We start from the raw sequence: 26,068 nt of genomic DNA, 5'->3' as shown, positions 1-26,068 counted from the left end.
GGGAACTTGATTCCCCAATAACTATGATAATCCACTGCCTTCTGCAATCCATTCTCTGGCCCACAGGCTGCCTTCACTTTCCAGAAACCTTGCTTATCTTGCTATTACCACACTGTGACAGATTTGTGCTTCTCTCTGGGAGAAGCATCATTATAATATCCTGTGATAAACAATTTTCAAAATCTTTCCCATTAATGAAAACGTCTCATGCAATTAAAGAGCTTGTCTCAAAAGGCCAGGGTAGAAGCTGAAACATAGAAATTATACACCTGTCATCCACAGAAAGTACAAAAGCTAACTACCTAGTAACTCCTACTGACATGTCCATCCACAAACTCACACTACAGACCGTGATCAAGCGACTGTTGCTTGTCATTGGAGATTGTTCAAGGCACTGACGTGATCAAGTGGCTTCTTTAAAGTCTTTGAATATCCTTGGGACTAAGTAATCTACAACACTGTTAGCAAGGTAATTCACAACATAGCAAGAACAGATTTAGAAGAATATTTTGTAACCAAGTATTAGGCAGAGATACCTCTACACTATATGCAATCTTCACCTTCCTCCATGCTTTCCAAAGGAGTGTTTCCTCTTATAACTAGAATAAAGAACGCCTGTGTAGCAGAGTGATAGCGCATCAAAATTCTGTCAACTCCTCTGAATCCAAAATAACACCTCATTCTTCCCCCATACTCCAGTATCCCACATAACACTTATCTCCATGATATTAATCAACAAGTCACAATGCTTCAGCATTCAGGATTAAATTCAAATCAACACACATACCTGATTTCTCATTTAAATGACATCACAAATTCAACAGAACTATTTATACTGACATATCACTAAATAATGAAAATGAGTATTTCTGTTTACATTTAAACTCTGAATAAAGTTTCTGAACAACAAGAAAAAGTGCTGACAATTATGAAACCTACCTACTGATCTAAAACTATTTTGAGAAGCGTAGTATGTAAGATAATAAGTCATTTGGCTTATAACATAAGAAGACATAGAAAAATTCTCAAAAAATTTTGATACATGAATAAATGAAATTAGCATTTCTGTTGCAACAGCTCTGTGTGCGTGTATACATGCTTGAAAATAACCCTGAGCAAATACATAACATAACACCACTCTTGTCTATATGGTGGGACATGGCAGTGCAGAGTAAATTACTAACAAGCTGAACAACATCTCTGGGAACATACTTTTAAAAGGTCTGCGATATTTGTTAGTGTGTTTGAAAAAAGTGTCAAGTTCCATCAGCAAAAGCTACCTCTGCCCCATATGAAAAGGTCACACTGTCAAATTTCATCAGGACGTACACTGTCTCTCTTTGAGAAATGTCCAACAGAATTTGTCACAAACGCTACCAAGAGATTCCCCTACACAAAACACATGCTCTTGCACTTACCTTTACTGCATTCATGTACCCACAGAGAAAGACCATTTGCCTTTCAAGTATTCTAGCTGAAAGCCCATGCTGAAATCTTAATTGCATAACTAAAATATATCTATTCTTATCCAAACAACTGAGGGAAGCTATGTGCTTACAAAAGGGATGCAAACACACCAGCTTTCTGATTCAGGGCTCCCTAAGAATACTTGGTTTTCTTTAAGTGGGTAATTCCTCTCTCCCCACTTAATTTACAAGTAAAAGCTCTGTACTCTATACCCACAGCAAACTGCTGTTGAACTCCATTTTACAAGGTTCTCAGAGTGCTGTGTTTTTTGTCCAGTTCCAGATGTCACTCTGTGGCACAGAAGTTGCAGAGAAGTGTCTGGAAGGCATTGCAGGAGCTCCTCTGGTCTCTGTACCCATGATTCAAATGCATGTCCAACCTTACCTATGCTATTTCTGAGGCGTTTGCAGCGTGTTTTTAAGGTTTCCAGTGTGAGAGCTTTTAAAATCTTCCCAGGCAATCTAGTTCTGTGTTTGATTATTGTCATCATTAGAACACTTTTTCAACTGACCTTTTCTTCCCCCTGCAATTATTACTTACTGCTGAGTTCTCCACAAGCCTAAGCTATAGGCTATTCCTTCCAGTTTTTGAAGGAGATAAGTGAAATTCACCAGGAGTTGTTTTCTTTTGAGCCCTATTTTTATAATTTTCTTTCCTCCTAGAATGTGGTTACTCATTGTCTTTTTGTTCTGCTCTGAATTCTCCCCGTTAGTCATATGCCTTCCAGGTAGGATACCCAATGATGACAGTTTTACAGCTGAAGCTTCACTAATGCAAACCTGAGCAGAAAGATATTTAATACATCTCACTGGTGGCTATACTTCTGTTTCTGTATCTTAGTACGGTGATTTCACTTTCTGTAACAAGCATGTCTTATATTCAACCTGTAAACTACTATAATTCTGGCATCTTTTTCTAATTCTTGCCACTTAACTATATGCTCCAGATCATCTACATAACACAATATCGTTGAATGACTATATGTCCTTGTACTTGCAGTGAATTTTATTCAGTGGTTTTTAGACTATTTTTGCAATTTGTCAGGCTCATTTTGAAATCTCACCTTGTCCTCTGGCCATGAAGCCTTTCCTAGCTTCACCATCTGCAAATATACCAAAAGCACGTCTTCTATTCTATTGTCCAGGCCATTAATATAAATACTGAGAAGATGCACAGACACAATGGATTATTGCAACTTCATTGATTCTACCTCCCTTTCTGATACTGATTTACTAATGAATACCTCTTGAGTACAATTATAAAGTAGTTTTGAGATTCACGCTACTGGATTTTCATCAAGATTGCTTTCCCTCATTTCCTTACCATTGTACCATGCAGAACTGAGTCAAAACACGAAAGACAAACTTCTCCCAATCTACAAAGGTGTCTTACAGTGGCAAAGACAAAACCTCTGTGTCTTCTAGGTGTTTCCAAATTATTTGTGTTCCAGATGGGTTTTTTTTCTCTCATCTCCTTCCAGTGAAACTATAGTAGCTTATATGATGTTACAGTGAGGAGGAGAGAAAAAAATACTCTCAGATACACTACCAGTGCCAAGATTAGCCTTGTACTCACACAACTTGTCTTGCAAAATGCCTGCAGTTAAATAACACAGAACAAGTCATCTATATTAGGAATATACACTGGTAATACACGGTCCCAATCTAGATAAACCTGTAATGAAAACATACTCTACCATCTCATAATATATAGGAGATTTTCTAACATATGAGATAGCCAACACCTTTTTTAAACCAGACCAGGGAAGACTACACTTGTCAGTCATGCAACTTAACACTGAAGACAACAAATTAAAAATCCACATCACCTTTCCTGACCTCATTTTGCATACGGAAGTAATAAAAAGATACAAACCAGTATTTTTCTAAAAAATCCCTTTCGACATCACCATAAGTTTATCAAAAACCAGCCTGAATGAACTGTACCACTCTCAACTAATTCAGCAGGTCTTGCACTGGGAGACAGAAGCAAAATAATCACTCCACAAAAATCTATAGATTAGTTCCATTTGATGCTCTCTTCATGGCTTTTAAACATTGCCAAATGGATTGCTGCCAATTCATTTCTAAATCAAGGAGTATCATAAATGTAGTCACAAGTAGCCATCTTCCACATCACAAATTTTATCAAGTGTCTACCATTCCCAAGCAGCTCAACAACTTTTGTTATAAAGATTTACTGACTCAAACAAAAATATTATTTGCACATTTCACCCATCTGCTTCTCACCCAACATATTTTTTCTGCCCTTCTAACATAAACAAATAAAAAACAAAATAAACTGAAAGAATGAAAATAAGCCTTGTGAGCTTCCCCATTTAATTTTGGGTAAAGGTAACTTGCCAGAGTAGCCAGTTTGTTTAAGCAGAATATTACATATGCTAGCTGAAGATCTGGTCTTCCAACTGCCTCTTTTCTGAGTGTTCAATTAAAACCACACTGTTAAAAGATAAATTATTTTAAAATTTTCCTTTGTGGGTTTTTTTTTTTTTTTTTTTGCTTAAGCAGCTAAAATGCAGCTTAATTTTAAAGCAAGTTAGTGTAACTCAAAGGTTTCCAAGAATAATAATCTTGATGGAATCTGTTTGAGGTATAAAAACATATGTATGCATGTGTTTTTAAGACAGTTTTTCATTGCAGAGTAATGTCTTAGCTGGAGTCCGAACTTCAGGCCAAACACAGAGATAGACAAATTCTCTGATACATAGCAAATTAGGGCCTTTTGCTGAACATCAAATGACCCTTCTGAACTTCAGCTTCCGAGCTTCAGTCAAAAGTCCCACATTTCATTTTAAGATTTGCACTCTAGAAATATATGTGCTGATGCATCTTAAGCAGCAGCAGTCTGTCCTGGTGATGCTTAGTTCATTGTTTTCCATGCCTGTTACAGTCTCCTTTCTTTTTAAGTGTCAGAAACTGCTTACCCATTTACCTACCTCTATTCTGCTCTCGTTCAGTTTTTTTCAAATTCATTTTCTACACAGTTCAACTCATTGCAGAGTTCAGGAATATGCCCTTTGAAAATTTTTCACTTCAAGTGCTCCTAGTTGGTCAGAGGATCCCTGGTTGCTTGTTAGGACAAACTATTGCACGATAGACAGTCCTGGGAGATGTATGACAAATCACCAAATGTATGAAAGCCGCCTGAAGAAGGTGGAGAAAGAAGGTGGCAAAAGACTTCATCAGACATACTGTTTGGTGGAAAGAGATTTCAAAGACATGAGAAGAGTCCACCACAAGGCAAAGACACAAAATACTGTCAGTTCCTAACTCAAGCTGACAAGTCTGACTTGCTGTAATCACTGGTGAACTGCAGCACAGGAATGAAGGGCCAAGCCTAGTAGTTTAACCTACTTTTGTCAGGGAAGTCCCTCAAACCTACCATATTATGGCCAGTGGTCATCACAGCCAGATTCTGCTCTGCAAGTGTTTGAAAGACCAGCAAGCTTTTTCAGTAACTGAACTACAAAGAAGCCTCCCTTGATTTTTCAAGTGAAAAAGAAAAACGGAAGGGATGAAGATAAGGGAGCAGAAATACTGCTTTAAGGTTGCAATTCCTTCTGATTCGCTACAATTATTGAAGGAGCCTGGAGCATTAGTGATCAAGTGCACATTTGTAATTCCACTTATTAGTACCCTGTTCCTTTTTCAACTTTATTTAACAGTTAAAATTCATGTTTACTGTTACTATGTGTAACTACAATTCCATACAAGTGATTTTTTTAATTTTTAGAAAGAATTAGGAATAGTTACATTCAGTTTTCTAAAGAATTCTGCTTTGTCTTTTAACGTAGCTTTTGAACAGGTAATTTAATTTGCCAACCTTCCAACCGAATGACAAGTCATTCAAAGAACAGTACAGAGAACAGGGGAAGCATAAAAAAATATATCTTAGGTTGATGCAATTAGTAGAGTTCTTTCATTACTGGTGCACTGGAACATACATTGTCAATTTCCTGGCATAACCTCATCCAAATTTTCAGAAGTTTAATACATTACATAGTCTCATCGTTCAGGTAATTGTCTAAGTAAAAAACGGGTGCCTGCTTTTAAATCTATTATTTGTCTATGTACTTCTAAGCAAGCGTCAGTTTACCACAAAGAAAGCTTGGTTTAACGGTCTAAGACTAACACATGTTTGGGTGGAGATACTAGTCTAACTTCAACACAAGGACTAATTTCTAATTGCAGAGTCTTTGCTAATGGTATTGATGCATAAACCATAAAAAGCACAGCCTGTCTCTCAGATGCCAGGTGCATATTTCATGGTCAGTAGCTAGCAAACATCCTCTAACGGCGAACTGAACATATTGGATCTAGAAGTGGTTAAAAATCACTCTCTCTACAGGCTTGATCTGTACCCTATTGCTCCCAGTGGCACCTACATCAAGCTTCAAATTATTTGTAGACATTCACTTTTCCAAGTGAATCATTACATTTATAAAAATAGCTATTTAATAGTTCACTAAGTGAAACCACTGACAAGGCTGTTTTAGTTTAAATAACCTCTCTCATACATTTTCTGAATAGTCTTTGCCACAAAATATAAAAGAAACCCCATTAAACCATTTTGTAAGTTATCAGCGTTTTGAGGAATTTTGTGTAAAACTGATAAAGCTCATTTCAAAGCTTCTCCGTTCCCAGTATAGGATAATCTTCATTTCATTTCTTCACTACTGTTTCCTGTCCAGGAACAGGGACTATTCCCAGCCTTAGTATGAAACCCTAAAAAAGAATTTAGCACTTGATACTAAATTTTGGTAATATTAAGTACATCTGTATGCTTAACACATTTTCCAATTGATTTGAATCTAACAGAACCTAACAGCTGGCTGTATCAACAACAAAAAATCCAAAACAAACTAAAAACCCTAATTCAAACTATGCACCCTGCAAATCCAGCAGCTAAATCAACATTACCTTTTCAGCATTTAGCCTCAAGACATTAAGACGAATGAAGAAACTGGTAAACTCAGAACTATTTCCTCATACTGTCTCTATACCCAAATACAACTCCTCTCAACAGCTTGTCAAGCTCAAATTTTCAGTGTTTAGTCACATGAGAATTGGAAATTTTTGAAGCATCTACAGTGAAAAAAGACACTTTTAAGTACATACTACACACAGCACAACATCACCATAGTATTCAGTAAAGCCTGGATTTTTTCCCAAAAACTTCATTTCACGTAGCCATATAAGTATTATATTTTACATAATAATCTAATTCTGAACTGGACTGGCAGCCATGCCTTTGAAATCACACTTTCAGATATTCAGAAGGATAACTACCTGAAATTTGTGGTTTGAACTCCTGTATATTTAAAACTACTTACATCTCTTGCCACCAGGTACAATTAAACAAAGACAGCAGAATTAAAAAGGTTGGCACCAAAATTGCTACATTACATGTGTTGTACCTGGCAATCTGCTTATTTTGGAGAATGCAGTTTGTCTAGACACGTTCAGATCGGTGTTTAAAAAGCAAAAACCTAAGACATAAAAATTATCAGTAATTCTAAAAACATGCTAAATAAAACAGCAATGCTGATAGGCAACATCTAAGACCAGCCCCATAAATATTAGCAATCATACTACACGGAAGACACTTCAGTCAGTACGTAACTATTTCTAAGATTACTGTTCTATGCAAAAGTACAGTGTATCAAAAGCCTGGTTACTGTGAAAAAATAGCTAAGATCCAAAAGTGCTATAAGATAGTATAAATCAACATTCCTCTAATTACAGTGGAAGAACACAAAGTCTGAAACTCTAGACATGATTATTTTACAGTGAACACTGAAAATGTTTAGCTGTTTCCAGTTACACGCTGGCCAACAACTCAGAGCAAAATCTGTATCATTCATACAGTTAGGTTGCCAGTCAAACCTTTCTATAAAATTAATTGTCAGAAAAATTTTATTAGCTCACTAATATCTCTCTGCTAGGCAGGAAGAATAAAACTTACGCAGCAGGTTAATCTTGATGTTATGCGGAGCTTTTTTTGTTTGTCTTATGAAAATCTGCATAAATTACAAACTATTGAAAGCTTGCATTCTCCATGCCTCTGTCATCTACCATAAACTTTAGGGAATCTAGCAGCATCACGTGTATCCAATTTTGCATACATCCATGTTACGTCATATAAGCCTTTCTCCCGGAGGAATAATCTCTACAACAGCTGCTTCCCCATGAGAATACCCTCCAGCCTACAGAAATCTGCCTCAAAGCTGTGAAGCAAGGGCTCTGTCCTGTGCCAGCTGAAGCGGGATTACAAGTTTAACAGAGAAGTATAAAATATCAGTTGTTTTTTTTTTTATTTTTTTTTACTTCCGATAACTGTTATCACTTTTACTGCCTTTAATGTTGAGAAAGAATTTATTACTCAATCCCAATTCACACAAGAAGGCATAATCAACATTTCCAAGTGGCAAAGACAAGGCCAAACCAATGAAATGCAACGGTTGTTGGAAGAAATATACCTATTTTGCAATTTACAATATTCTACATGTAAAATAGAATTATCCAAATATCTCCACAAGATAGGACTATTATGTAGCTTCCTCTAGTGGTCAGTCCCTAAATCTTGTTTATTCTGTTATTTACAGAATAAACAGCTATTTATGTATTTAATTGTTACATACATAAATACTGAAATTCTACATTGAAATCCTATAAACTTGTAAAGGCATTAGAGTTTCTACTTCAGCTCTCAAATATAAAAGCTGAGGAAATTAAGCCAAAATATACAGCAAAACATTTGTTACTGATATTAAAAGGATAATCAGCGAAGTCAGAAAAAACCCAGAGTTGATATTTTTGTATTCTGATTTATCCCCTCGTGAATACGTATGATAACATATTTAGTTACATGGTCAAACATGACTTTCCCCACTACAAGACTCGGGAAACAAGACAGAAGTTCAGCATTTAGTTGAGTCTCCAGGTATTTACTATGAATCACCCAAACTTCGGTTTGACCCCGGAACTAGTATACATGTGTTTTAATGAGGTTCATTGTCGTACAATCGGCTTGTTTCTACAACAGGCCTTTGAGGGAAAGAGCTTTTAAAAAGGCACAGCAAAGCAGTAACCAGTTTTGGAGGCCACTGAAATCAGATGACAATTTGATACACTCTGAAAATACCACAGCAAAAATCAAGACAGCTCTATGATATGGGATGCAGAATTTTATACCAAGCACCAGCAAGATTTCCTTACAGGTCATTAAAGAACAGGTAAAACCCAGATGTGAAAAGTGACAACTGTCCATTACAGAACATTATATTGAACAAACCAACTCTTAAAAGGAGTGCAATTACATAGCATAACAGCCACCTTTGATTTCAGACTTAAAATGAGGTAATTTAGAGATAGTAATCTAACTGAAAGAATGACATGTTCTACCTAAATTTTACAGCCACTGGAAAATACATCGCTCATGCAATTTCAAAATGCTTTAAAATCTGTGAACCAGTAACTGTGATTACAAAGTTATTCTGTGAAACAGCAGCAGTAACTTTCATGTCTAGCTGAATACCTTGCCTGAGATTCTTTATTGCCTTCTTACGCTGAAAACCATAACTTCCTGGATCTTGTTTTGCCTTTGCACTTCCCTGCACTCTGGAACTTGAGAAGTGCCCTCCCACCTTTTATTTTTTTTTAAAATCTCTCCCCTAAAGCCTGTAAAATTCCATTCAGCTTTGACAAAAACATTAAGTCCCCAAAATTGACGTCACCATTTATTCATTTTTACATGCCAGCAACAATGTGCACTGCCAGTGCAACAGTGACTGATGAAACATAAACCAAAGCAGAAAATTTTTCATCAAAAGTCAGGGACAAATTATTTTTAGAACACTGCTACATACTTCCTGGGAAGTCGCCCATTCCACGTATTCCATCAGAACTGGAAACTCCAATGAAAACCCAGCATGTTAGAGACAGTACAAGTCAACAAGTGTTAAGTCAACAGTGTAATACCATACTTGTGTATTAGTGACCATTAAGTGTCTCTAATGAAATGCTTATGTTCTAAATAGACAAGACAAAACCAAGAAAAGACAGGTAGCCCAACAAGGCTGACCTCACCAGCTCCCTTAAATGCTCATCCCTCCATTGCAGAAGCTCACCTGGAGCTTCCACTCACTTGAAAGAGAAGGGAAAAAAAACCCCAGAACAAAACAGAAGGGCATGACTGAAGTAACTAACAATTACATTTCTTTCCCTTTCCCTCTTTTCAGGATATTAGTCTCTGTGTTACAAGCTGATGCAGCTTCCCCTTGCATTCAAGCTGTGTTCTGCTTTCTTGTGCATAGTATCTAAGAACATGCTCACTATAACTGCTTCAAAAAAGATGCTCCTCAAATCGTTCAGAGCAACACTTACTATGAGGGTTTCTCAGCAGTTAAAATACCTGGCACTACAAATGCCTCTGCTGTCAGTATCTGCCTGACCTCATTCATTTTTACAGTTGGAATCAGCTGGAATGTGCCTGTTACTTGTCCTCAGGAGAGCACACAGCAAGAGATTTACAGCATAGTAAGTAACCTCAGGTTTAAATCTTGCTTATTCCCTGGCATACTCTTACATCCTTGGGGAAACATAATGCAGCTGGCAAAAAATGTCACAGCCCCTCAAAATAAATAATACCTGTCCAATTTTGGGGCATGCTGCCAGATCTGTTTATGTGTCTGGCTTTCTCTCAGCACATTTCTAAGCCCGTGGACTTCGTTAGAAGAATAATGTAAGAGAAAGATTCAGTCAGATATCTTCTCTGAAAATATCTGTGCCTGTTTCTCATCACTCTGTAATGGCATTTTGGCATTGCAGCAACTGAATATGCAGCGGTGTTTGGGTAGCAACGTAAGAGCCTAATAAATAAAACATGAAAGCTGAAGTAGTTGAATTCAATAAAACTTCATGCATGCTTTTCATTTTCATGCTAAGGATCAGAATATTAATTACATTTCAGTCCCCAATTCTGTATTAAGTATTAAAGTCACCCATCATTCCTTGTATTCCATTAGAATTGGAAACTCCAATGGAAAAACAGCATGTCAGAGACAGTATAAATGGTAAGTCAACAGTGTAATACCATATTTGTGTGTTAGTGACAATTAAGCATCTCTAATGGAATGCTTATGTTCTAAATAGACAAGACAAAGTAAGTAAGACAATACCCGTTTTCCCAGCATGAAATTGAATGTAAGTGGAAACTAGAGACTGTTCTTCCTACACACGTTCTATGGTTCAGCACACATAGAAGTTAAAGAATTAATATGACCCTCATATTAATTCTAATATGTCAAGGTATTTAAATTTTGAGATAGTTTGTTGACTGCTCAGTTGCTGGCATAGTAAATATCAATTAAAAAAAACTTTATGTAAGACAACAGAACATGAAAAAGAAATGGTTAGTGTAGCTGTATTGTACTGCTTACAGCTTTAAAAGGAAAAGCAGTTATTTTTTGGCTTATCTCTGCATACCAGATTTTAAGCTAAAGAAGTGTAGACCTTTTCATGCAAAAGTTCACTTTAAACAATACACAACTTACGCATTTCTTCAACGACGCCTGGATCACATTCTTTGTATTTTTCTATTTCTGCTTTCAACTGTTCTTTTTTCTGCCGAAAGGCAGAAAGTTCCTCCATTAGAGCTGCACGTTCTGCCTGAGGATTCAAAGTATGTTGGGAGGTATAAAAAAAATACAAAAATAAAAACCACTAACTATTGCACAGAATGTTTTTTTTTAAAAAAATAAAAATATATAAATTCATAAGCTTTTTCACTATTGTTTTCTGTCAATGAACCAGCAGAACAGTTGATGCATATACAAAGCTCACAGTGACATAAAATGATATAGAGTATGAACAGGAAGGAAAAAAATTAAGGCCAAAATGGATAAATAAAACCCCAACTTTCTACATCTTTGCATTCGATGTGCAAATTCCAAACAGATCTCTTAATTGTTGGGCTTAAAGGTTAAATGGTATTTAGGAGTGCTAGGCTTGTAATTAAACAGAGGTTTACAAAAAACCTATCATTCCCAATGCTGCAAATCAGGATGCTATGTATGAACAACCTCTGAATTTATTTTTCTCCTTCTTTTTCCCACACCATTTAAGAGCAGAGGTCTCAAAAATAAAGATGTTTGCGACATGGTAGTCTTTGCTTGGAGAGTATACAATATCTACCTCAAACAGTCTATTGATCATTAAGAATCTGCAGACACTGACTCAACATAACCTCTCCCATAGCCAACTCAGCACATACTTCCAATTAGTAGTTACAGTCTGTAGTTACAGCCAAACACTGTAACTGGCTAATATACAAAGAACTGACGGTAGGGTACTGGGTAGCCTAAAAAAGCCAGAGAGCATGAGTTTATAAACCATCAGGATTTTAGCCAATGGCAATCTCCACAGCAGCCCAGCAGCTTCAGGTGTTTGGGTTTTAGGGTTTTTTTTACCCAAACATCCATATTAACAGTGCTTTTGCCAACAGTCTGAATTCAGCATGTTCTGAAAATGGAGATTAGAGAACAAAAGCTTCCAGATGCTGGGGTATGGAGGCCAGCTGCTCAGAGACCTACATCACAATCTAGATTTCTCAGGACTTCTTCCTGGTGCATAATCTGGAAACATAATATTGGAAGCATCAGCCTGATCAGGATTTCTAAGACCAATAGTTTCTTGTGACCAGGGCAGGCCATGTTGTGGAGAAGCCCAAGTCTCAAATAGTCCATTTGGAAACCTAACAAGTACAACTGCATCAGAAAACTGCCTACGATTCCCAGAGCACTTCTATAACACATTTTGGATTCTAAGATTTAGCACTTTGCTACAAAATTCAATTCCAACTGAAAACTTCTGGCTATCTCTGTTTAAGCATTTATTTACTGGAGGTTTAAACCACTTTAGAATGAGCATCTCAAAACAAAACAGCAACTCAGAATATCGTATGAAGTACATCTAACTAATACACAATTCATACATATGAGAAATATGAAGCCTAAATATTATTTTGCAGTGTTAACAGCTTCAGCATGAAAGGAGCACCAAGCTTACATGGTTACTCAGAACAGCAAATTAGAAATCTAGATAAATTAAGTTTAAAAAAATAAGACCCCCAACACCTAGATCAGGCAGTTACTATACCAGGCAGTTTGACAACCACTGGCAACTTTGGTACATACCTATGAGATGTTCAAGTTTTAAAGATTCAAAGATGAGTATCTTTAAATCTGAAAAAGCCTGTAAGATTACAGGCAGTCACACGTTTTCTCAGCCTTGGAGCAGCCGATTGTCAATATTTTACTCATTAGTGCACAACCAGCTAAGGAATAATCTAATACCTGATTTTTCTTCTGTCCCTTTCTCATCTCCAGTATTTAGAATTCTTAATGGATTTCCAATGACTACATTAGTATTTACAAACTGTGCGTACTTGTAGCCCTATTTCTTAGTAGGAATGCCTCCTCCCCAACCAACTTACAGTATTTTCACGTCCAACTTTTGATTTCTCAATGCTTTTTTGTAAAGCCTCTTTCTTCTGACTGTTTTCAGCAAACTGATAAAGGAAACAAAGAACAAAATCAACCTTTTCAGTAACATATTAAACATGCCTGTAAAATGTGTATACATGGAAATATATTTAAATAAACAGGTGTATATACACTTCGAAATATATACATTCATAACTTATATGATAAAAATAAACACAAAATAAATACAAAAGCATACAAATACAAGTTTGAGGCTGAACCACAGAAAAAGAATTGAAGGAAGCAGGTCAAAGTCCAAGAAAGTCTCACTCTTGTGGTACACAATCTTGTTATGTACTGTATGTTCATCATGGGACCAAAATCCTATTTCATACCATAATTTAGCATTTCTAAGTGAAGGACTCCGTGACGTAGAGGCTTTGGATTAGATGATTTCCTTTGTCCTTTTCCAGCTCTCCTTATTCCATGGAAGCAGTGATAAAAGCTGTAGCAGATCCACCTGCTCAGCTGCCAATATTGGCCTTGCCAAAGTCTGGTATGCTATTAGCATGGTCTCAATCCCTTTTGCATGCTGGTGAATAGAAGCCTCAGTAGCTGAAAGGCATGCAAAGCCATAGACCTCTTTTTCTGTGCCACACTCACACTGCTGGATTTCAGAGTTCCCTTCCTTCATGCCCGAGGCAGAGGAATCTCACACAAGTTGCATCTCATGGCGCTGGTGTGAATATTCCCTCCATTTTCCTGCTATTCCAGGAGAAATAATTTGTAAACAATGTCACCATCTTGAACCAGGCCGTTCCAGTTTAGTTGGAAGTTACCCAGAGACACTTTGGAAACTCTTAACCTGAGCAGGATATATTACTCGCCCCTCAGGGACACAATACTCAGCATTAGCCAGACCGCTTTAGAACATTAAATCAGATAAATGAAAACGTAAAAAAAGAATTCTAGTAAATTATGGTTCGGAAACTAGTTATTGCATTTGAAACCAAGGCAAAAGAAAAAAAGGAAAAACAAAAGAAGAAAAGACAGTGTACTTTGTCAGAACTCAGTGTTTGGATTAGCTTTAAGATGTTCTGAGCACTAGTCAGGTAGAAAACTAGTGTATCAGACTAATTGTGACGATAACAAACGTGGCTCTTGGAACCCAGATTTCATTCTGCCTTCCTTCAAAAAGTTCTCACATGAAGCCTCTGCACCTACACTCTTTCTTACTGAAGATCTAACTGAATGGAAAAGCATCCCTAGATACTTGCAATCTCTAGTTTTGATAATTTCACCATATCATCTATATTCTTGTGCAACAAAAACACCAAGACCACATTCATACAATGCAAATGGAACTGTTTTGGAGCTATAATCACTTCCCAATTTCTATCTAAACTCATGTTATGTCTGTATTTTCAGAAATAAATATTAAATGTAAATGCATGATAAATATCAGGTAGACTTACTACCAAATCACAGAAATCATCCATAGTGGTAAAAAAGAAACTCTGCACTGGTGGGCCTTACAGATTAGGATCCAGCCCAACTGCAGCTCACTGAGAGTAAGGGTTCCTTTTATAACTGTTTTTAAAAATTAATTACTCTTTCTGGATAAGTAAATATTCATGCATGTGTAAGTATATATATATAGTCAGGAAAGTCTACTTCCAAAAAACAAAGTTTTAATTTTTCTTCGATTTATATTACACTAATGGTAAAGCATACCTAACGTGGGGAAAAATATGTCCAGCTGTTTACTCATTGCTCTCACTGCAAGCAACCACAGAGGCAGTGTGGGTTTCAGTATGTGGCTTGAAGTACACCGACATCTTAATTTTGGTGTAGAGTTAAGGAGTACTCTTTCCGGGCTTTCCAAAAAACTCTTGAAAAATTAAGCGTGCTAGTCCCCACATTATGCCAGACTAAACAGAATCATATTGTTCAGAAGAGGACAAATATTTAGGTGCAGTTTGCAGTTCATGAAGCCCAGGAAAGACAAAACACCAGACCACACATAGTTCATTACCTCTGAACAAAGAATTTCTCTGGAGCAAAACTCAAAAGACAAAGCAGAGAAGCCGAGGAGCTTGCCTAGGCCCATATACTGTAAGAAAGATGCTTTCTGCAAGAGAGGCCATACAGGTGTCACTTTCTCTGGGGTTTTTTTTCATATTGGTGAAGTTCTTTAGGAATGTTTCTGCATTCTCTAAAATGGAAGCACAGAAGGAGCTCTCGGGTAATTGCAATAAAATCATAAAATCTGGTTTCCAGCGTGGAACCATGTTTCCTAGTACGGCACCTTATTACTTTCTTGGTCCTCTATATTCCACAGCATTTAATCGTAAAAGAGACAGTAATGACAAACACTGAGAACTGTAGAAATTTCTTAGATTCTGACCTACATAACATGCAAGCTTGTCATGCCACAAAGTTAGAAGATTAGAAGTTCATCTTCTGTCTAAAAGCAATGATTATTTTTTATACAATTTTATTCAAAATTTTGCTTTCTTCTCTCACAGCTTTTAATTTCTTGGTTTTGTTTGTTTGTTTTTTAATTCTGTCTTCACAATCAAGAATTTACAATAAAAATGAAACCACAGCTCTGCATGTATTATTTAGAAGTCACACTGGGTATTCCCATGACAACAAACATAAGATGAGCATAAGGAAAGGAATAGCAGAAGGCAGAGAGATATTGAAAGAGCCCAAATATAGGACAAGGATGCAAAGGGCAAGGAACAGATGGCCAGGGTCTGTGTAAAGAAGCCATGATGATGGGAGAAGCAGGAAGGCTTGGATACAGAGGTAGGAACACAGCTGTATATGAAAGATAATCGGCAAGGATAAAGGAGTTGGAAGAAGGATGAGTACAGATGATACAACATTTAATTGAGAGGTAAGGGCAAATGACAGATGACAGGTTATAGGGCACTAAAAAAAAGAAAAAAAAAAGGTGGAATTTGCAAGAGTTGTGTATGCATGACAGTAGAAGATCACATCTAGCCCAATAGTGACTCACTTTCCCATTCAGCTGTAGACAAGCCTTATGCAAAGGAGAACAGTAACAGATGGAAGATTTCAATCCTTGGAGCAATTGGCACAGTTTTCTAGGGAACTGGCAAATAAGTTCTCAAGGAACATTAACCACTCAGAGAAATCGGACTCCTGCCAATAGCAGCGAGACTGATGTGGAGAAAAAGCTACTTATTGTCTCCCCTCCACTTTTCTTAAGAGATGCCTGCTGTGACACATGAACAACCTCCTGCCACAAGTCTAACTGACCAGGTTTGAAAAGCAAGTGCAGAAAGAGATGTTCTACTGCACTAGAAAGAGTTGTGTCTGACTGCTCCGAATTGGCACAAGATTAAGAAAGATGCAAGAAAGCTGGAAATATGTTGTCTAGGGGAAAGTTTTTTTTGAAAAAGAGGAGAGACTAAACAATTAAAAAGTAAAAAAAATCTCCATAAGAGCATTTTCAGTGTTTGCAAAACACAGTGGGAACCTGCAAGAAGCCAGATTAATGAAGTAATGAACTAGCACTAAAAAAGGAGAGCCAGGAAACAGTACCTTCAATTTTATAGACCACCGTGGTCAATTTACTGACCACTGCCCTACCTTTGGCACAAAGTCAATTCAAGCTACAGCAACGGGATGCTCTTTCTTACTTTGCAAAAATTTCACAATGTTTAGATACCTATTTGTGCAGCAGTTTGTGTGTGCGCTATGTGCTGATGATAACCATCAGCTCCATCACAGGCCTTGGGGTCTGGTTTGTATCAAAGGCTACAGACTGGAGGTACAGAAGTAATTTAAAATATACTATGCATGCAGTATTACTAAGGCACTACTTTGGCAAGTCGGTGACGTAGATTTGGAAGACAAGCATTTAACCTTGACACACAGCAGCAGCAGGTTTCAGTTTTCCTCCTTCTCAAACCATGCATGTTATTGCCTTAGCTCTACACAACTGGATTTTTATTCTCCAGTAAAAGTTTTTGTTGGTCATATTCCTTTTGGTTCCTTGTTCTTAGCCACTCTAACCACCAATATCCCACCAAACATGAAGCTTGCCCCCTTAGCACATTAAAATATCTACAAATCTGGTATAAGCCATGCAAACACAGACCCTACTATGTACACTGGACAAGAATCAAACCCAGGTCTCATATACTAACCACCCTGAGCATTCACAGCTCTTACCCTACTGTCATTATGGTCTTACAGAGAAATACCATACACTCAATTTTCTTTCAGCCAAAACATTCAACCAAATATGGTATTAAAAACTACTGCTATTGTGAGCACCACTCACTGTGGCACTACACAAGAATTCAAGACATCTATTTTTTAATTGTTTGTAACTTTGTAAAGTTATTTACTTTAGGTTTGAAGTTCACTGTGCTTTGTTTCAGGCCAGTTTGTTTTAACTTAAAACAAAAGCAGTTCAAGAGTATAAGGGTGACATTTGCAGTAAATGGGTGTATTTCTTTCCTATGTTAAATATAACCCACCACTGAAAACCTTAAGTGGAATTGACAGAAAGCATGGAGAGAAAGTACTTCAAAGCATTCCTCTAGATTTTCAAGAAAGATAAAAAGAATCGAAGCCATAAAGTAGACTAATAATATAGAGTAAAATGTAAAGATTAACAGCCAAAGAACAATCAGAAAATATTGAAAACAGGCCTGCTGTGTTAAAACAAAGGCATAGAACATTACTAAAAGAAACCGCTCAGCAATCACTCTTAACTAGAGCAATAAAACTTAAGAGGAAAAAAAAAAGCAGTGCATCAATGCACAGAATTGCTTTCTAAAGTACTACACAAAGCAAGCATACAACTACTTCTTTTACATATACAATCCCAAATACATACGTGCCAAGACTTCCAAATACACGGTAGTAAACTTTTCAGTTAGGTAATTATGCATACAGCAGTGTAGAGAGCACTACCATGAACTGCAGTATTGCCACTCTACTCTGCTCTCAGGATGCCTGCACACCACTCGTGAAATGCCACTGTGCATATAACCCATCCAGTGAACTGAACGGCAGCAGGAGGCACAGGTGGACGAGGTGCTAAGGGGCATGGTTTAGTGTTTGATAGGAATGGTTGGACTCAATGATCCGGTGGGTCTCTTCCAACCTGGTTATTCTATGATTCTATGATTCTAGGAGCAGGTCCCAAGTCCAGGTCAGGGATGTGATGCACCATTAGTGAAGCACAGACAGCAACTACACACAAACATACACTTGTTATGTAAATACAATTAAAAGATTTATTTTTTTCTTCTTGTAACACTTGTGAAAGGAAGAGAAAAGCAGCAGGCAATGTCTTACCCCAAGTCATTACAAGTCACTTCAATATGCAACAGGGAATTCTGTTTGCTGGGACTGAGAAGGAGCATGAGAAAAACAACTGGGTGACTGCAACAGTTAAAAAAATACAGGTAAGAACAAAAGTAGAAATTAAAGCAGTATCGAGCAAGATTTTTTTAACCCAGAAATCAAAGAATGGACATCAAGAATTTTTTTAATCAAAAGAACACCATAAAATGGATGGGAAACAGACCGTAGAAAATGAGAAAGGTCAGATATGGCCCACCGTATCTCTGCACCCACAATTTTTTTTCTTAAATACTGCATTATAGGTGTACTGGAGAAATGTTCGATACAGGAACTCTCTTCTCTTTACGCATGCTATGAATTTTACCATAAAAAGATTACTTCATTTTTAATGCAATTCTTTGAAAGAGTCACTTAAAAATCTTGGGAGAAGATAGGGAATAAATCTAGTTTTCTGGAGAGAAAGGAGACCGACAAGTCAGATTTACTATTCAAAATGAGGGCCTGGTGCTCTGATTCTTTTAAGCAGATAAGACTGGTTACAAAATAACACACAATTACTTCTGTCACTGTGCAAGTTCTATCTTTTAAAAGATGTACTAAATAAGTAATAAGTGAATTTTTTTTTTTTTGGATTGTAACATATCAGTGATTAAAAGAAAGTATCAGACACGCAACTTAAGTAAGTGAAGGTTTTTTTCAGGGAACTACCTGAACAAATATCTGGCACTCCATACAATTGTCTGACAAAGCACAATAAAAATACTCAAATAGAGAATTCATTAGTTAGATCTCTGCATTCATAAGCAGTATTGATATGTTTTGCTAGAGTATTCATGCAGGTGATACTGATTTACTTACCCGGCCCACAAAACCAATCCATTTTGCATTTCAAGAGTAAATTTAGGCCTATAATCCTGATTTATTTTGCATGCTAACACAAGAGCGAGATTGAACTATCACATGATAAATTAGGCAAGGCTCTGTTCTCAGTTCATGTTGAGTACGAGAGGAGTCCCTCTTCCTGCAATTGCTTTTGGCTAAGGAAAACAGAACGTGTGCAGTATCCAGAGTAAATAAATAAGGAATTTCCACTCCATTGGGACCCTCACCTGTCTATGCACAAACCTTTAAAAGAACTGCAGCTAGCAATATAAGATTACTACCATACACTAAAACTCTCTACATTAAAAGTAGCTTTTAATTGAATTATTTTCCATCTTTTTAGATTTGCCATAATAGTTATGTTAAATTTCACCTGGAGAAGACGTCTTGCCATTAGCTTTTGGTTTTGCTTCGATCGTTGGCTACACCATTTGGTAAGTACTCGTTATGCAACAGAAAATAACCACTCCAGGCCAACCTCCTTAACAGACAAAAGGTGAAAGAAACAGTTACGCAACCTGAATAGAAGAACTGAATTTCTCTGGCTGCTTTCAGAGTTGGCATAATTGGCAAGATACGGGAGACAGATGGCTGTCCACTCAGATACAAATACCAAGTATGCCCAATCAACCTCAAAAAAAAAAAAAGCTGAAATACCTCATTGTTCAACCCTATTTCACAAATGCAAGCAGTCCAATAGGGAAAGCTGAAAGAGCCAAAAGGCATCTCCATGACTGACAGAACTAAAGAAAATTTTAATACCGGGATATGAAAGATGCACAATAGTGTATTTACTAAACCTACAAAGTCCAAGGTTATAGTTAACAGGTCTGTTCAAGGCAGAAGGGACACTGAAAAAAAATTCAACTTGGAAGGACTGGGAGAGAAAGAAGAAAATTCTAATTTTCTCCTAAAGAGCTTTTAAAGACTGCTGTCCTAACCAGCTGGGCCATGCACTGGCAATGCCTTCAGAGGCTAAGCACAGACAGTTCCAAGTTAAAATACAATATTAATCTGATATTCCCTAAGCTCAAGTCCTGCCTAACGACTACTAAAAAAAACAAATCAAAACTTTATTCCACAGACTTAAAAAAAGCCCAAATATTACACCGAGATATTACCAGTAAAATAAAAGGCCTCAGTAAAAATACACCTATCAAATTTCAGAGTTTCAACAGCACTCTTGGATATTCACTCTTTATGCCAATTTCATTGTTTTTAAGTAATGCTTAAAAGCAAGTCACAGAAAAGCAAGTCACAGAAAAGCAAGTCACAGAAAAGCAAGTCATATCAAATTCCTGATACAAAAATAATCTTTGATGGAACATCCATGTGTTCATTAATGAGCTGTTTGACTGTGACAAGTTCTTTTCTCTAAAGTCTCTGCTTCAAACTAACTTCACATATTTTGGTTTTATACTCTGGGTTTTTTTTTTTAATTTTTATTTCATTTCTTTCAGAAGATGAGAATACTATGAAGTGAGATATATGATTGCACACTAGTATTTTTATTCCTGCATGCATGCTGATTTTCTAAAGTAAAATACGCTACATTAATTGAATGACAAGATTTTAAGGTGAAAGTCAGAGTTCCAATTAAACAAGATTACAACTCCCTGCCTCCATTAAATCCAGCCTTTAAAGTAGTATTGCCTCCACCTTATCCTCAGGCTGGAAGTTTCTGGCCTTACAGCAGAGGCAAACCTGCAGGTTTGCCAGATAGCACAGAACATCTAAGCCCTTAAGCTTCCTTATGGGATGCTGATATGCTGAACTGTCACTCACATCTGCCATGCCTACTGTGGGGCACAGGGAGATGTGCAAGGCACAGGGCTGTATCTGTGCTAGATCTGAGTGGTCTTCTGAAGTGAAAGTCCCACGTCTTTTCCTAATTTCTTTGCATTTCAGATCAACAGTTTCATTGCAATGTCAGGAACGGAGCCAGCAGCTAGTGTGCAAGCTCTTCAAAAAGGAAAGGTAAATCGTATCATGACATTACCTAAAAAGAAGAATCACTGTTTCACAGAAAAAGTTGGTATTTTTTCCTGCATTGTATCAGAATTATTATATAATATACACTACTGGGGCACTCTAAGAACATATCCTTTTTAATGGAGGAGGATTCCTTCAAACCTACTTTATAATCTTTACAGTTACTACAGAGCCAGCTTTATTTAAAAAAATTGCTCTTTAATCATGCCAATTTTAGCTTATGCTCATCAAGAAGGCAGGAAAGGAAAACCTACACTTCACAGTTGCCATCAATTTAGTTGCATATTAACAGCTAGTAAAGGGAAAAGCATGAAATTCAGCTAACGAACAGCAAATTATGAGGTTGCTTAATTCTAACAGAAGCCTCCAGAGCACTGTATTTTTAGAAGTCTGCCATGACAGCAGTAACTAAGCATACCCTCCAGGGCTTTGTAGCATGCCATTACACATAATTCCAGAAGGCTCTAATAAGTTACAGCATTAGAAGAGTATTCTCTACTGGACATTTTAGGACTTACTAAATTCAGAATCAGTTAAAGGCATCAACATTTTTCAAGTGCAAGATGCAAAGAGGTAACAAAACCCCTGGACTGCTTCAAATAAAACTTTATTAGCAACTTTCAGGAGACTGATTCAGGGAAAAAGATTTACAGGATCAACAAACAAACGAGTACAGATATAATCAATGTTTAAATGATGCAAATTCACAGCCTCTTGCTTTTAGGATACTCCTTAACTGCTACAGCTCCCACAGGATAGCATGAAGTTAGCCAGTCATACCGCACTACCTTCACAGTTAGCCATTTCTTTATGTGTCTGGTCCCTTCTTTCAAAGAAAACATACAGGTCAATAAAAACCCACAGGCTGAAAACAGGGAGCAGCCACTAATTGTTCCTGTTGCAAGAGTCATTAATTACTAGCAAGAGAGAAAAAAAGTCGAGCCAGAAGGGAATGGAATCACCCAGCAAACAGAGGCTGCAGATGATCAAAATGGCCAGGCCAATCCAAGAAAGAATAAATAAAGTGGAAAGCTAAATAAAATGCCCTCAAATATGAGGGGAAAAAGGAAGACCCAGCATGGATACGGGAAGACTGTCACAGGTGCTTAGTTAACACATGGAGCCTATGTATTATAATGGACATTAAAAGAGAGAACTCTTCAGTAATTAGATCTTTATTTTTCCTGGAAAGAGACAATTTATTACGTTTTCTGTAAACTAATAAAATTAAATTGTAAGCTATTAAATTGATCATAACATGAATACCTTGTACCCCAAAAATAAAGTGCTCTATCAAAAGCATTAGGCAACAGATTCCAAAGGTGTTGCACATGTACCTCTAGGGATAGTCTATCACTGCAACGAGGACAAAAAACAAGTGAGACCCTGCATTCAAAACCACTGACACAGGCTGATAATTGAAATAGAGATCTGAGGTGTGTAAGGAGCTCTGTTAAAGGCTGATACACCACCTACTGTGGACAATTCAACAAAGCGATGTAAAAAGCTTGCTTCACAGCACTAAATCCCACAGGCATTCCCTGGATGATTCGAAGTGCCAGCCAGGGCACACATCTTGTCTGGCATCTTGGGCAACATCACCTGACTCCAAGCACTATCAGGTCTGTTAGTCCTCACTGAACATCTGTTACCTCCATGGATTTCTGCCTCAGTTCAGGATTCATTATTTAAAGCCAGCTGCCTCTGAGCATTTGTACTTGCTTGCAGTCCAGAATCAACCTCTGAACTGTATGGAAATACACTGGCAATTCAGTGAGAGAACTGGATCAAGAAGGAAGTAGCTCAGACTGAAATAATGTGGACAGCAGAAGTTTTGTCAGTGGTCTCAAGCAGTCTCTATTCAGCAACTTTCCATGCGCTAATCCAGCCACAGTATTTGAGGCAGTAAAATATATTTGGCTAAGAGGATAGAAATAAACCAAGTTGCATCTTGAAAGAACTTTCTGATGGTGAAAACTCAAAATTTTCTGTGTGCATTCTGAACAAATAACTTTCTCTCCTTTTAGTTATGTTGTCAAACATCTCTGGGAGGCTTCAAGCCAGATTACTCACCAATATGATTATTTCCATTAACTATTTTCAAATAATGTGCATTCCTAAAAAAGCATTTCCTAATCCAGCATTCCCTGAGTCTCTTTTTTTTTTCTAATAAAATTAATCCTTTCTCTTTTCATATTTCAATGCTTACAAGTACAAACAATTTGGTACACGTGAAGTCACTGTTTCTGACAAATTAATTATTGAAGTTTTGTTGGGTTTTTATTGTTTTGGGTTTTTTTTAAATGAGCTGCCAAAGGAGAGCTAGGATGTACTCATTTCTAAATTTTTTCCCCTGGCTCAATACATGAGTCATGAGAAGGCAGAATCCCTCCTCTTACCAACCCTAGGGCAAGGATTTAAGGAATGAAACATCAACTAATCCCTTCCATCTTAACTAACACTGGTCCTATGCAATGCTTAGTGGGAAAAAAATAATTGCCAGAAAGTCTCCCCAAGTCTTTGGTGCTCACGTGTATCTTGAAGGAAGCACAGAGAACAGCATACAAAGTCCATCCCGTATCCTGCTTTAAAAAGATTGTTTGATGCAGTACAAGGTGATACCATCCTACTCAGCCTCAGAAGGAACAGCAGCTATAAAACTGTTTGCTGCTAAAATTCTTGCAATGCCTAAGAACACAAAAAAAACCTCACAAGAAAGCAATGTCATGAGAAGTAAGGCAAGTGTGACAATTAACAATAAAATGGTGAAGTGAATGGTTCTGCTGAACAGTGAAATGAACTGTGACAAAACCAGATTGGGTGGAAAAAATAAATTGGTTGTTTCCCCAAGTTGCTGAATTACTACCACTCACAGTAGTATCAATAGTTACACTAACAACTTCTTGATCTTCGGAGAACTTGATACTTTGGGTCCCTATCTGCTAAAAATCATGGAATCATAGAATCATAAAATGGTTTGGGTTAGAAGAGACCTTAAGGATCATTCAGTTCCAACCCCCCTGACATTGACAGGGACACCTTCCATTGGATCAGGTTGCTCAAAACCTCATCCAACAAGGTCTTGAACACCTCCATGACTTCCCTGTACAACCTGTTTCACTGTCTCACCATCCTCACAGTAAAAAATTTCTTCTGATATCTAATCTAAATCAGCCGTTTTTCAGCTTAAAACCATTACCCCTCGTCCAGTCACCGCACTCTGTGATAAAGAGCCCCTCCCCACCTTTCCTGTAAGTACTGAAAGGTCTCCTAGGAGCCTTCTCTTCTCTAGTCTGAATGAGACCAACTCTCTCAGCCTGCCCATATAATGAAGATGCTCCAGCTCTCTGATGATCTTCAAGCACTCACTCCAACAGAGCTATGTCGTTCCTGTGCCGAGGACTCCAAAACTGAACACAGGACTCCAGGTGTGGTCTCACAAGAGCAGAGTAGAAGGGCAGAATAACTTCCCGCCTCGATCTGCTGCTCACACTTCTTTTGATGCAGCCCAGGATATGATTGGCTTTCTGGGCTGCAAGCACACATTGCCAGCTGACATCCAGCTTCTCAATCACCAGCACTCCCAAGACCTTCTGCTTAGGGCTATTCTCAATCCATTCTCTGCCCAGCCTTTAATTGTGCTTGGGATATTAAATTATGTTGTGTCAACCTGCTATGACCTTATTGTTCAAGCATATATTCCTGCAACACTAAACGCCAGACGCTCTTCAATGTCACCAAGGATCACTGAAATTCCTTCTGTCTCCCTTAAGACCTGTAGTGTCAGTACCAAACCTGCCCTCTGCAACTCCAGCTGAGATTCCCCCAGGCATGCTGGCTATGGAAGAAAACACACCGGAGAGATGGGACACTCCTTATGGTGTCCGAGGGTTGTGTTTTACAGACTTGTCAGCTCTTAGGTGAAAAAGGCCTCACTGTAACTAGATAAACAACAGTTAATTCAAGCCACTGAAAAGCAAAATGCAAACAAGCATTAATTCACCTTATCTAAAACAGACAGCAGAGTCGCAAGTGTTCTATCAAAGACGTAGATGAAAAAAATGAAAGAAAATCCAAGCTGAATCTGTTTATACTACGGTTACATCAGAAAGGCTTCCTCTTTTCCCTACTCACAGATACACCATTTCCTAACAGATAAAACTGTTGTCAAGGTTTTGGTCGCATAAGTGCTTTCTCTTCTTCAGTAGGCAACATGTCCTTCACATTTACATTCCTTCTGTAGCAACACACATACCAGAACAACACAAAAACCAAATAAGCAAGGGAGCTAATTGTATGAAATGGATTAACATTTCTTGCCTGTGATAGAACATGACTGTGATTAACATGCTGGAGTTGTTCATCTCCAGTCTCCTCACTTTATGCCTGCTATGAAGTCAACAAAAGGCAGCAGAATCATCAATAAATTATGATCTTCCTGCTTACACTACATAGGTCAAATTCTTCCTTGGTTTAATAAAAACCTTAAGCTTCCAGTATTGTTATGCCAAGAACAAACATCTCATTTTGTCATAATGTAATTGATCATGGGTAATTCAATATTCCAGAACCTGACTGCCAGGAAAATATCAATAAAGAATGAAACCGCATCACCCTGCCATAAAGCTTCCAGAGTTCTCTCAACAAGGTTAAGTTCCATTGAAAGTTTCTTCACATATAAACCTTGTTAAAACAGACCTTCTCAATCCATACCCCTGCTCTAGTTTTACCATCTCATAGCTGTACCGATGCAACCATAAACTCATCTAAACAAAATGCAGCTTCCAACACCTTTTACTTTTTCAGTAGTTCCATTAGCATAACAGAGAGGCGGAGAATAAGCATCTGGCAGAAGGCAAAACCCCTAAG

At 37.5% G+C, this 26,068-nt stretch overlaps 1 protein-coding gene across 5 annotated transcripts in view; it reads right to left on the bottom strand.

The window, feature by feature from the left end:
* MND1 (meiotic nuclear divisions 1) overlaps window positions 1-26,068 on the bottom strand; it is a 44,127-nt gene that overhangs the window by 7,927 nt on the left and 10,132 nt on the right. For all 5 annotated transcript variants that reach the window (XR_011337359.1, XM_069855729.1, XM_069855731.1 and 2 more), the window contains exons 5-6: window positions 12,982-13,056; window positions 11,042-11,156 (exon numbers count right to left, since the gene is read on the bottom strand). Coding sequence is in view for 4 of the 5 variants with exons in the window: in XM_069855729.1 (XP_069711830.1) it covers window positions 11,042-11,156; window positions 12,982-13,056 (190 nt within the window). In the remaining variant the exon portion in view is untranslated. The remainder of the gene's footprint in view (window positions 1-11,041; window positions 11,157-12,981; window positions 13,057-26,068) is intronic.

This window comes from Phaenicophaeus curvirostris, chromosome 4 (assembly GCF_032191515.1).
Source record: "Phaenicophaeus curvirostris isolate KB17595 chromosome 4, BPBGC_Pcur_1.0, whole genome shotgun sequence".
NCBI lineage: Eukaryota > Metazoa > Chordata > Aves > Cuculiformes > Cuculidae > Phaenicophaeus > Phaenicophaeus curvirostris.
The sequence above is the reverse complement of the archived record's forward strand: the minus strand, read 5'-3'. Positions and strand labels throughout refer to the sequence as shown.